Here is a 13,001-nt window from a genome sequence, read left to right as displayed (position 1 = left end):
ACTCCAAGACCAAATTTGCCTCTTACTCTAGGTATCTCTTGACTTCCTACTTTTGCATTCCAGTCCCCTATAATGAAAAGGACATCTTTTTTGGGTGTTAGTTCTAGAAGGTCTTGAAGGTTTTCATAGAACCGTTCAACTTTCAGCTTCTTCAGCATTAGTGGTTGGGGCCTAGACTTGGATTACCCTGATACTGAATGGTTTGCCTTGGAAACGAACAGAGATCATTCTGTCGTTTTTGATTCGGACTCTTGTTAACTATGGCTACTCCATTTCTTTTAAGGGATTCTTGCCCACAGTAGTAGATATAATGGTCGTCTGAGTTAAATTCACCCATTCCAGTCCATTTTAGTTCACTGACTACTAAAATGTCAATGTTCACTCTTGCCATCTCCTGTTTGACTACTTCCTTTTTATCTTGAAATTGGAACAGAGAGTACAAAACAGATATGTATCAGAATCACTTGGAAAACTTTGTCAAAATACACATGCTGTGGAAATTCTGGAAGACGCTTGGGGAGGGGAAATAGCCATCTGTATTTCATCCCCAGGTTAATGAGATCCTCTCTCAGGGCTGTTTCAGTAGATTTAGGTGTAATTACTTCTGAATTAGTTTTAATAAAAACTTTCCAAATTTGGAATTACTGAACAACCAGAATATGTCATTCAGCAGTGTTCCTTGTGTGAATGTATGTCTTGTGTTCACATTTGGTGTTTATGTATTTGTTTATTACATAGCTGCTCCATTTTCAGAGGGCCTTCTAATCGTGGGTTCACGTTGGATCAGTAAGTGACTTCATTTTAAGTGAGGAGTGAAGTACAAGAAAGGCAGAGGAGGGTGGTGACTGATGTCTGAACAGTTTCATTGTTAGGCTGTCCCTTGAATAGTGTCATTTCTGTGTGTATTCCATGAAAACAAATGTTCATTATTGGCTCTTAAATAGTGCTATTCTTCTATGTAGAAAAAGTTAATATTGATATAAGGGCAAAAGGAATGTATTTTTGGTAGTTTTGTGCTTTTTTCCTTCTATTTATTTGTAATAGCTTTATCTTGTATTTTTATTTTATTTTATTTTTAAACTTTACAAATGTATTAGTTTTGCCAAATATCAAAATGAATCCGCCACAGGTATACATGTGTTCCCCATCCTGAACCCTCCTCCTTCCTCCCTCCCCATACCATCCCTCTGGGTCGTCCCAGTGCACTAGCCCCAAGCATCCAGTATCATGTATCGAACCTGGACTGGGAACTCATTTCATACATGATATTGTACATGTTTCAATGCCATTCTCCCAAATCTTCCCACCCTCTCCCTCTGCAGCAGAGTCCATAAGACTGTTCTATACATCAGTGTTTCTTTTGCTGTCTCGTACACAGGCTTATTGTTAGCATCTTTCTAAATTCCATATATATGCGTTAGTATACTGTATTGGTGTTTTTCTTTCTGGCTTACTTCACTCTGTAATAATAGGCTGTATTTTTTAAAATTAGAAATGTATGTGAACTTTTGTATAAATGTAGTTTTGTGAATGCTGTTAATTCCTTAAAGGAGTTTAACAACTCAGACTCATGGAATTGCTAAAACTGTCATTTTTTAAACCAGGAGATCAATTGTTAAAATGATATTTATTAACATATTTATGTTGCTGACTTTCTGGATCTACTCTGTCTTCCAGCACAACTACTCCCAAATTCATCTGCAAAGAATAGTGAGCCTTATCTGTTCTTTTTTTCCTCTCTCTTTTAAGCTTTTCTGCTCATTGCAGTATTTGCATTTCCAACTTATATCACATAGGAAAAGTTAAATGATGGACTGTATACCTTTTGCAGGATTGTTTGACAGCCGTGAACACATAGAAGAGACAAGCTACTAAGGTGATAGAAAATCTGTGTACCTTAGAATGTTTCTCTAAAGGGTGACAGTTATGTGGACATAACTTATTCTTTCCATCAGAAAAGTGGAGAATCTTCTTCTCAGTTGAGTCAAGAGCAGAAGAGTGTCTTTGATGAAGACCTGCAAAAGAAGATAGAAGAGAATGAACGGTTGCATATACAAGTGAGAAAATCTTCTATTTTTCCGTATGAGTTAAAAAATGGGTTGTATGATCTGGAATGTGGAAAAAACAACCCAGGATAGAGTATTTTGTATATGGGTAGGTGTTTTAACGTTTCTTGTGGTTGGTGGGTATGTACGTCACTGTCGTTCATTCGTTTCTAAGATCTCACATTTTAATACGGATGTGTGCTTTGAATATGCACTTGTTCAGAGAACAGCTGAATAGCTTTATATGTTAGTGATACAGAAGTATAATGGGGACTCTTCCTTTTATATAGGACATGTTTAGATGGATTATTTAGATGGGGCTTATCATTTTAATTTGTGACAGTTGGTTTTTGTCTGTTTCCCTTTTAGTCTGTAAGGTCTCACTAGGGTACAGACCATGTCACTTTTTCTGCCCAGCCTCAGAACGGCCTCACTCATGGCACGCCTTCAGATATTTATGGAATGTTGAGTAATCAATGTCTACTCCAAAACAGTCAGCATATTTTAAGAGTCATAGTATAGTGTATTCAACTCTGCCTCCTGTTTTTTCTTGTGTGAAATGGTGAGCATAATCAAACAGTGGAAAATAAATTTTCATTCTTAGTGTTTGAAAATGTTTACAAAATGAACTTTTGACCTCATGAATTTTGTGTGAAGTAGTCATAATTCTTAATTACTGTTGAATTCTCATTGGGCTTCCCTGATAGCTCGGTTGGTAAAGAATCCACCTGCAATGCAGGAGATCCTGGTTCATTTCCTGAGTCAGGAAGATCTGTTGGAGAAGGGATAGGCTAGGATTCTCATTAAGGAAAGGAGCTTTACATTACACAGGAGTATGTTATACAGGAGTAACATCTGTTTGAATTTTGATTATTTAATTGTAGAAGTTCGCATAACAGTATAGCAAGAGTTGTGCTCAACTGGTCAGTTGAGTTAGTTCTCCGTGTGCCAGAGGTAGGTTGAAATAGAAGTCCATGAGATAGGTTGGGGAAGAAATGTAGGCTTTGAAGTCTGTTTGTGCCTGTGAAACAGTTGATAGTTAGGTAGCCCCTTGAAGCTTCAGGTTCCCCGTCTGTAAAGGAGGGTCTGCAAGTAACACTGCATCTGACCTACTGTGAGGATCCAGTGAGCTCTTGCCTGTGCAGTTTCGCACACTGAGCATATGGAACCTTATGGAAGTCACTCAATGATCAGTCACTGCCATTGTTTGCTCTTCATTTGTGTGTATGAGGAGGTTCTGAGAAGAAGACGTGATCTTTTCTTTTCAGTTTTTTGAAGCTGATGAGCAGCACAAGCACGTGGAAGCGGAGCTGAGGAGTCGGCTGTCCACTCTGGAAATGGAGGCGGCTCAGCACCAGGCCGTGGTCGATGGCCTGACGCGGAAGTACATGGAGACCATCGAGAAACTGCAGAACGACAAGGCTAAACTAGAGGTAAGCCCCGCTGTTGGTGAGAGCTTGTTCAGAAATAGTCTGGGCTTTTGTAAATCGTCTGCCTGCTTTGGAGAACAGAAGTTAGGCACTCAAGGCAGGACTGCAGCCTACAGTGTCTACTCAGCGTGTTGTCATCTGTGGCCTGATTCATCTGCTTTTCTTTTTTTCTCACGGACAGATATGCATATAATTTTGGCTAATAGTGGTTGTCATACCACATTTCTAGCAAACAGAACACAGTTTCAAATGAATAGCTATATAAAATTTATAGGGGAAAACCAAAAAGAAAAAAGAGTAGAAAAAATTTTTCACCACTTCCAGGATTTCAAAATGGAAAGCCAAGGAATATAGTTTGGCATAGTTTATTTTTTATTTTTAAAAATTTTATTGGAATATAGTTGATATACAATGTTGTCTTAGTTTCAAGTGTTCAGCAAAGTGATTCAGTTATACATATACATATAGTCATTCTTTTTCAGATTTTTTTCCCCATATAAGTTATTACAGACCATTGAGTAGAGTTCCCTGTGCTATGCTTTTCTTTTCCTTCTAAAATTTAGGTAAAATCTCAGACTCTAGAAAAGGAGGCCAAGGAATGTCGACTTCGGACAGAAGAATGGTATGTGGAAATGTGAATTCCAAGGGGCCCTGAAGTGAGAATCAGAAGACCTGAATTTTGGTTTAGCAGCTTCTCTGTCTCAATTTTCTCACATTTGCAGTGAGACAGAAGTAGGTCATTTCTAGGGGCCTTTTCAGTTCTTTTATCTCTGGGACCTTAAAAATTCTTGGCAGAGTGGCTTGTGCAGCAGTCCTCAGCCTGCAGATGTTCTGGCGTGGCAGATACCATTCTGGGGCGCCTGCACCGAGGACTGGGTGCTTTCTGGGGCAGACTGCTCTAAAGAGACGGTCTTCTCATAGTCCAAGGCAGGAAAACTGACTGTTGATCGTGGTGTCAGCCTTTTAATGTTTAGTTGCTAAGTGGTGTCTGACTCTTAGAGACCCCAGGGACTGTAGCTCGCCAGGCTCCTCCATCCATGGGATTTCCCAGGTGAGAATACTGGAGTGGTTTGCCATTTCCTTCTCCAGGGGATCTTCCTGACTCAGGGATTGAACTCACATGTCCTATGTCTCCTGCATGTAGGCAGATTCTTTACTGCTGAGCCACCAGGGAAGCCCAACATTTTAATAAAATGGTACCTTTTAAATAAAATGAGGTTGTGTAATCTAATGTGGAGATATTTACTTGTTAAAATATTACTTATCTCTGGATGGTAAGAGCATGTGCCAACATTTATTTGATAAATGACATATTTTAGGTTTTGATAGGATCAATCAAGTGAACTTCTTCAATTTAGTTGTACTGAAAATGCATGATGTACCTATACTCTTAATTGAATCAAAACCAAAAATGATCAGATTTTGAGCTCAAGGTAAAAATCTGCTATAATACTTTAAAAAATTTTACTGTTATACTTGAACAAATACTTGTGTTATAAAGAGAAAAATCTATAAGTTTGAAATGGCTCTAAGATGATTTTGAGCTTGGGGAAATAAACTTAAAATTGTATAAGATAGTGGGACTGTGATAAATTCTTTGCAACTTCCAGTTATTCAGCAGGAGTCTCAAGGGCTTTAAAATCAAGACTTAGTATTTTTCTTATCTTCATTTTTTTTTTAAACAACTCTCTACTACCAAGGGTATACAGATGTCAGATAAGCCTGTCAGTCTGAAAGCCTGATACCAGCTATTGAGGTAACATGCAAATGTTGATCATATGGTTTTGTATTTTTTCTTTCAGTCAGTTACAGTTAAAGAATCTTCATGAAGATTTGTCAAGTAGATTAGAAGAATCTTTATCAATCATCAGTGAGAAAGTACCTTTTAATGATACAAGTAGGTATTATGTATAGTTTTCCATTATTTGCAACTCTGAACTTCTTTAGGATAGCCATCTTATTAAAATAGTTTCTAATGTACTTGGCTGAAAACCTCTCTCGCCCAACAGAGGGTTGCTTTCTTTTTGTCCTTTTGATCAGCTTTCACCCTCATGTCTCATAGGGAGATTTTAAGTTGTCACATAACTATTCTGAAGCTAGTCTTCTTGGAAAAAGCCCAAAGCTACATTTTTCAATTGCATGTATTTAACATATCCCAACGTGAAAACCAGCCTGTGCACATAAAGTACCTGAATACTTGTACAAGAAATGCTGATCACAATGGACGGCAAGGTGGAAGAGGAGTAAGGGGATGGGTGGGAGGTGAATCTTCTCTGTCAGATATCTCCTGCCCTTTGGACAATGCGCAGCGCTAGTTCCAGAGCTGACTTGGGTATGCCTGCTTCCCCCTCATCCTGGGAAGGCTCTGGTAATTTACATAACCAAGAGCACCAAAGAGAACTTTAAAAGAAAATTGACTTCTGTGTATGTGTTTGAAAGTGTTAGTCACTTTGTCGTGTTCGACTCTTTTCAACCCCATGGACTGTAGCCCACCAGGCTCCTCTGTCCATTGAACTCACCAGGCAAGAATACTGGAGAGGGTAGCCATTCCCTTCTCCAGGGTAATCTTCCTGACCCAGGGATCAAACCCAGGTCTCCTGCACTACAAGCAGATTCTTACTTTCTGAACTACCAGGGAAGCCCAAGTATTAAGTCAAAATCTTAAAGACAAAGAAAACGGTTTGAAACTTAAATTCAATGTGGTATACATTTTCTTTTTTACAATTATATGATTGAAATTAATTTTTGACTTCTCAATTTTTCTTAGGAAAGACCTAAAAAAAGAGGGAAGAAAAGACAAAAATAGCAGTTTGTTCTAAAACTGAAATCAGCATATGTCATTATCATATGAAAAACCTAAATTCCTCTGAAAACAACACCTGTTACTGCTTTCTACATTAATGTAAATAGTATCAGCATACTTTGATCCACTAGACTTGAATCCTTGACGTTTCATTTGCTCCTTAATCCTTAGTCATCACATTCTAATCATTTCCGTCTGAATCTCTTTGGGTTTATCCTTTCTTTTCCAGTACTAGTTGTCACCCTATTTTAGGTCTTTATCATTTCACAAGTAGAGTTACTACTTTTAGTTCTGAAATATTTAGAGATTATTTGCTGAAGATCTAAATTTTGCATAGGATATGCAAAAATGTATAAGACAAAAATCTCTACCCTCAAGGAATTTATAGTCCAGTAGGGGGAGAATAAGATAGAGAAATATATGAAATATAAGCTAAGTTATTCCATGAAGAACTTCTTGGGGTTTCAGAGGAAGGGTGATTATTGCTGGTGGGATTGTTTGGGGAAACCTTCTGGAAGAAGTGTGCTTTGGGCTGGGCCAGGATGTGAAAGTAGGTTTTATTGGTCAGAGAGGTGAGGGAGAACCAGCCAGGGAATTGTATTGAGTGTGGTATGTAGGATAAAGGTGCTGTCAGGGCCTGGCGGTAGTAATTAGTTAAGTATGACTGGAGGCTAGAGTGGATGGGATGTGGAAGCCAATGATAGGTAAGTTTTGAAAGGGTGGGTGGGACTGGACCCTCAAGTTCTGGGCAGAGGACTTGGGATTTCATTCACAAGGCAGTAGGTTGTTGGAGAAGATTTTAGAAACGTCCCTTTTTAAACAAAATTATTTATTTATATTTGGCTGTGCTCGGTCTTTACTGCTGCGTGTGCTTTTCTCTAGTTGTGGCAAGTGGGGGCTACTCTCTAGTTGCGCTATGAGGGCTTCTCATTGCAGGGGCTTCTCTTGTTGCAGACCACAGGCTCTAGGGTGCACAGGCTGCAGTAGCTGCGGCACACGGGCTTAGTTGCTTCTCCCAGGCTGTAGAGCACAGGCTCAGTAGCTCCAAGGCACGTGGGATTCTTCCGGATTAGGGATCGAACCTGTGTCTCCTGCATTGGCAGGCGGATTCTTTACCACTGAGCCACCAGGGAAGCCCTGGAAATGTCTTGATGAGATTTGTGCACTCACTTGGTTAATCTGGCAACAGAGTATAGACTACACTGGAATGGGAGAAGGAGACTGATGCTGTTGTGGTGATAGTCCTGGTGTGCTGGGATGGGGGCTGGAGCCTGAGATGTCAGGAGACGCAAGGAGGCAAGGCAGAGAGAGCAGGCAGTGTGGGGAAAAGACGTGGTGCGGTTGACAGAGATCAGAGAGGCAGATGGGGAGCAGGTTTATGGGAGAGAGGAGGAGGTTAACTTGGATGTGGCTTAATAGTCTAACCGATTGGTGTGCATCTCTTTACCTGCTGGTGTGCACATTTGTAAATAAAAGTCTAGAGCTGGGGAGAGAAGCTGATGTTGACCCAGTTGGGATGGATGAGCCCCTCTGTTGGGAATGAGGGTTATAGAGTACAAAGAGGCCTGTGCAGAGTGCACCCCAGTGGTCAGGAAGGGAAGGGGCTGAGTGGAGACGAGCTGGCAAATGGGTGAGCATTTATTATTTCTTAGTTAAGCTCTTTTTCTGTAAATGTAAAAGTGACTTAATGTACATCCATTTTTGTTTTGTAGAATATAGCCAGTATAATGCTCTGAATGTTCCAGTCCACAATAGGAGACATCAGGTAAAGATGAAGTTTTTATTTTCAGTAATGTATATGTCAAACTTTTCAGAAACACCAGTTAGTTGTTTGGGTCTCTGTTTAGTGCACCAAATCATTGCATTTAACTCTTACTTTCTTTTCTCATACATTTGAAAGAATTGTGGAACACGCTATTTTTTGAATTTGTAAATAATACAGATTTTTGCTGTCTCTTGTCTTATAACATTAAAACTGAATTGTGGGATGCACTGATTTTTGTCATATGTTTCTTTTAGGTTGGTGGGCTTTGCACTTAAGGTTAAGTAGAAGAGGTATATTAGCCAATATGGATGGCTTTCTACTTTACTTAGATGGTAGTATTAAAATATAAGTGGGAACAAATGAATTTAAGGCATAATTATTTTAGAGTTCAAATGTTTTCTCCAAAAGCAGACTTAATAAAGTTGTTTGGGCGTAATAACCTGATAGTTGACTTTAACTGTATCTTTTTCATTTTAAAGCTGAAGATGCGGGATATCGCTGGGCAGGCCCTGGCTTTTGTTCAAGATCTTGTCAAGGCTCTTCTGAACTTTCACACCTATACAGAACAGAGGATTCAGATTTTTCCTATTGATTCTGCCATTGACACAATATCTCCATTGAATCAGAAGGTACGTTTAACTCAGGATACCTTTTGTCTGCCCTGAACAAATCTGGAGACTTGCTACTTATTAGACTAGTTCTGTATTTCAGCCAAGTACTATAGAGGACGTGGGGAGAAACTCTAAGTCATAGTCTTTATCGTCAAGAAACAGGGTAAACATGGAGATTCTTATGAAATGGAATAGTGAGGGATATGTTAGAAGACCTAAGTGTGAATAAGTGGTCAGGGCAGTAAGTGAATATGACGTCATCAAGGAGGGGAGACTGCTGTTGGTGGTAGTGTCTGGAAGACTCTGGTGATTTGACTGGGCTTTGAAAAATGAGCATGGTTTGCATAGGAGGAGAGAAGTGGGGTAGGTGTTTTTTCCCTATAAAACTTTTCACCACAAACCTTTTGAAGTTCATAAAAATTAAAGTTTGAAATGCTCTTTAATATCACCATGGGAAAAAGCTTTCAGATGACTTGGGTAAGGAAAATGGACCTGTAGCATTTTAAGGCAGTTATATTTTCTTTTACGCTTCCTATAATATAAAAGCATTTTCCCCGCCCTGGTTCTTTGTCCATTATTTTATTTTTATTTTTTTGTTTTTGGGGCCTTTTTTGGCCATACCATGCAGCATGTGGGATCTTAGTTTCCCAACTAGGAATTGAACCTGGGCCCCAGCAGTGAAAGCATTGCGTTTTAACCACTGGACTGCCAGGGAATTCCCACCATTATTTTACTTAGCTTGTTACCATGTTATGCTCACATGGTGAGAATCAAATATGTTAATCATAATGGAAATATTTCATTACTCTGAAGAATTCATATTTTTCTCAGTATTTTACCTTTGGTACTTTTATCTCTGAGAGACCCTCTGTGACTTTTCCGTTAAGCCTCTATTATTGAAGATTCAGTAACCATTTGTTAAAAGATGACCAAAGCATTTAGACTTGTTCATAAAATCATAAAGTAGACTTTTATACCTGAGCTTAGAGTTCAACTTATTTTATAGCCCAGAGAGACTGAGTTTCCCAGGGCCATATGTCTGTGTAGCTTGCAGTTGGACTAGTTGAATCACATTTCTGCAAAATGAGACTTTACATTTGTATACACAGAACTCAAAATTTGAGCCATTATACAATATTTAAAAAGCTGAGATATTTCACATGTGAAAAATTAACTTCTTGTTTCTCAATTGTCTCAAAGCTTGGGGGATCTTTTTCTGAATCTGTTCTTCATACTGAATTAGTTCTTCATAAGTATTACAGTATCCATGACAGTTATAAAAGTTTTTATAGTCTCATTTTGATGATAGCTACATTCCTAGAATGTGTTAACCTTGAACATTTTATGCAATGAATATAAGCTGTACTCAAAAGTCTTGTTTTTAAAAAATGAGGTCAGTTCAGTTCAGTTGCTCAGTCGTGTCCAACTCTTTGCAACCCCATGAATTGCAGCACGCCAGGCCTCCCTGTCCATCACCAACTCCCGGAGTTCACTCAAACTCACGCCCATCGAGTCGGTGATGCCATCAAGCCATCTCATCCTCTGTCGTCCCCTTCTCCTCTTGCCCCCAATCCCTCCCAGCATCAGAGTCTTTTCCAATGAGTCAACTCTTCTCATGAGGTGGCCAAAGTACTGGAGTTTCAGCTTTAACATCAGTCCTTCCAAAGAATACCCAGGACTGATCTGCTTTAGAATGGACTGGTTGGATCTCCTTGCAGTCCAAGGGACTCTCAAGAGTCTTCTCCAACACCACAGTTCAAAAGCATCAATTCTTCAGCGCTCAGCTTTCTTTACAGTTCAACTCTCGCATCCATACATGACCACTGGAAAAACCATAGCCTTGACTAGACGGACCTTTGTTGGTAAAGTAATGTCTCTGCTTTTAAATATGCTATCTAGGTTGGTCATAACTTTCCTTCCAAGGAGTAAGCGTCTTTTAATTTCACGGCTGCAATCACCATCTACAGCGATTTATGTAAATGCAAAAATCTGTCCTACAGTTTTGACTCAAATATCAAATCTTTTTTTTTTTAATATTAACTTGCATCCCTAATGAAGAAGTGGTTGTTTCGGAAAGAAGGCCTATTGGTGGTGTGTTGTTAATAGTATCCCCTCCCCACTTGCCTCATGCCCAGTTGTTAATTATATCATCTGTCTGCTGGTTTGTCACTTTGCCATGGAATGGGCACTTGGGTTTAGTATCTGAGATTGTTAGAGGGAACTTTGTGTAAAAGTCAAATTTCCCCAAAAAAAGTTTGCAAAAGTATTAAGGTTTATAACTCAGTGGGTCCATTTACAGATGTTTTGATATCCTTTATTTTCCAGTGACTTAACTCAGAATTCTTCTCCTATTTAGTTCTCACAGTATCTTCATGAAAATGCATCTTACGTCCGCCCTCTTGAGGAAGGAATGCTTCATTTATTTGAAAGTATTACTGAGGATACTGTAACCGTCCTGGTAATTTACTGCTTTACTTCTGGAAGTGGGAGTGCTTCTTTATCAAACAAAATTATTAATCTTGAAATTGTTTTTCTTTTCCAGGAGACAACTGTGAAATTGAAAACTTTTTCAGAGCATTTAACCTCTTACATATGTTTTCTTAGGAAGATTCTTCCTTATCAATTAAAAAGGTACTTATTGTTCTGGGCCAGGGAGCTTGGGGAATTGTGAGGTGTCATCTGAGCTGTGCTGGAGTTAATAAAGTAACAACTTGTGCCTCTTGAGCTCTGCCTGACCTTTTTGCACTACAACCGATTTGGATGTTTGTGAAAAAGGAAAATCATGGCTTGAGCAGCACAAACTTATATTTAAGAAAACTGAATTGTAGTTTCTCAGCTAGAGTTTCTTCAATAGTTTTGAACTGTGATCAGTGCAATAACCATGTAATGCAACATGAACCAGTATTTTTAGTGATTGTGAATGACACATTTATTAAAGGAAATAGTTTTGGGTATTGTTACCCTTTTACTGAAAATGTCTAGATGGGGGTAATAATAGTTAACCTCTGTATTTGAATCTGTAATCCTTAGGTTTCTTTTAAATAGTATGCTGTTTTTACTATTGGTGATTTAAGTTATAAAATAAAAACTGTACATCCTCCAGCTCTCATAGGATGAGTCATTTAGTAACCTTAAATATTGCATCTTAAACATTCCTGAAAAGGCAAGAGAAAATAATTTATATAACTGGAAATTTGAGACTACTGATTGTATATTTTGATACTTTTGATGTAAAACTACAAAGACTCCTAATTCATCTAAATCTTTTAATCCTGAGATCTAGTCTTTAAAAAAGGCGAAGAATAATGCAACTGGAAATAAGAGAAATAAGAACATATATGTACTATTATTGATATGTATTATTATTGTTGTTGTTTATTCCCTAAATCATGGCTGACTTTTTGCAACCCTGTGGACTGTAGCCGGACAGGCTCCTCAGTCCTTGGGGATTCTCTAGGCAAGAATGCTGGAGTATGTTGCCATTCCTTCTCTAGGGCATCTTCCCGACCCAGGGATTGAACCTGTCTCCTGCATTGCCAGGCAGATTCTTTACTGCTGAGCTACCTGGGAAGCCCATAGGTATTATAGTAGATTGCAAAACAAGGTTTAGGAAAAACATAGATGAAAAGCTTATAGATACTGAAAATATACAAGTAATTGTAGTTTTTTAGTCCTTATAAACTAAAGTAGTAGGTTTAGGTTTTCAAAAATATGAAATTTTGTTATTAAAAAATTTATGTATGTTAAGAACCATCTTATTTCCTAATTCTAACCTAACAAGGTATTTTAGTAACTGAATTCTATGATTTGTGCACATGACAGAATTTTAGGGCTCAGGGAATTATGAGCTCATAATTGTGAATTATAGTTTCCTTCAGATCCTTAAATGTTTTAGTTCAGTATAATTGAAGTTTTTCTGAAAATTGACTCTGAAAGTTTAACACTGAATTGAATATACCTTATTGATTCGGCTTATGTTTAAAAGATTGTAAGAACCATTGTAAAAGTGGTGTTTACTACTTGAAAGAGTTAATGCATTTTTATTTTATCTTAATTTATTTTTTCACTATTACATTTTTGGAAACGCTGGGTAAGTCCTTTCTTGATCTAAGATTCCTATTCTTGGGAATGTTCTGTCACATACGCTTTCAGCCCTACCTTATCAGATTTTCATGTATTTTAGGCAATTTTTTTGCCATTGGTTTAAATACCACTCTAGTTGGCAAGATAACATGTTCATTAGTAATAAATGGGTTTAGTATTGAATGAAGCTGTCTGCTATAAATAAATAGAGCAGAAGTGTCAAGGTCAAGGGAATGGATGTGATTCTTGATATCACATCACAAG

The 13,001-nt window shown here is 38.3% G+C and overlaps 1 protein-coding gene across 6 annotated transcripts in view; it reads left to right on the top strand.

Moving 5' to 3' along the window:
• PPP1R21 (protein phosphatase 1 regulatory subunit 21) overlaps positions 1-13,001 on the top strand; it is a 79,380-nt gene that overhangs the window by 22,772 nt on the left and 43,607 nt on the right. For 4 of the 6 annotated variants that reach the window (XR_015136975.1, XM_086326978.1, XM_086326979.1 and 1 more), the window contains exons 4-11: positions 1,956-2,057; positions 3,314-3,478; positions 4,039-4,097; positions 5,278-5,372; positions 7,991-8,043; positions 8,523-8,672; positions 11,011-11,112; positions 11,197-11,285. Coding sequence is in view for 5 of the 6 variants with exons in the window: in XM_086326978.1 (XP_086183104.1) it covers positions 1,956-2,057; positions 3,314-3,478; positions 4,039-4,097; positions 5,278-5,372; positions 7,991-8,043; positions 8,523-8,672; positions 11,011-11,112; positions 11,197-11,285 (815 nt within the window). In the remaining variant the exon portion in view is untranslated. The remainder of the gene's footprint in view (positions 1-1,955; positions 2,058-3,313; positions 3,479-4,038; positions 4,098-5,277; positions 5,373-7,990; positions 8,044-8,522; positions 8,673-11,010; positions 11,113-11,196; positions 11,286-13,001) is intronic. The other 2 variants (XM_086326981.1, XM_086326982.1) reach the window with 1 other exon arrangement.

Source organism: Bos grunniens, chromosome 11 (genome assembly GCF_055505025.1).
Source record: "Bos grunniens cultivar Pamir isolate PY7600 chromosome 11, Bosgru_T2T1.0, whole genome shotgun sequence".
NCBI classification, from domain to species: domain Eukaryota; kingdom Metazoa; phylum Chordata; class Mammalia; order Artiodactyla; family Bovidae; genus Bos; species Bos grunniens.
The sequence above is the reverse complement of the archived record's forward strand: the minus strand, read 5'-3'. Positions and strand labels throughout refer to the sequence as shown.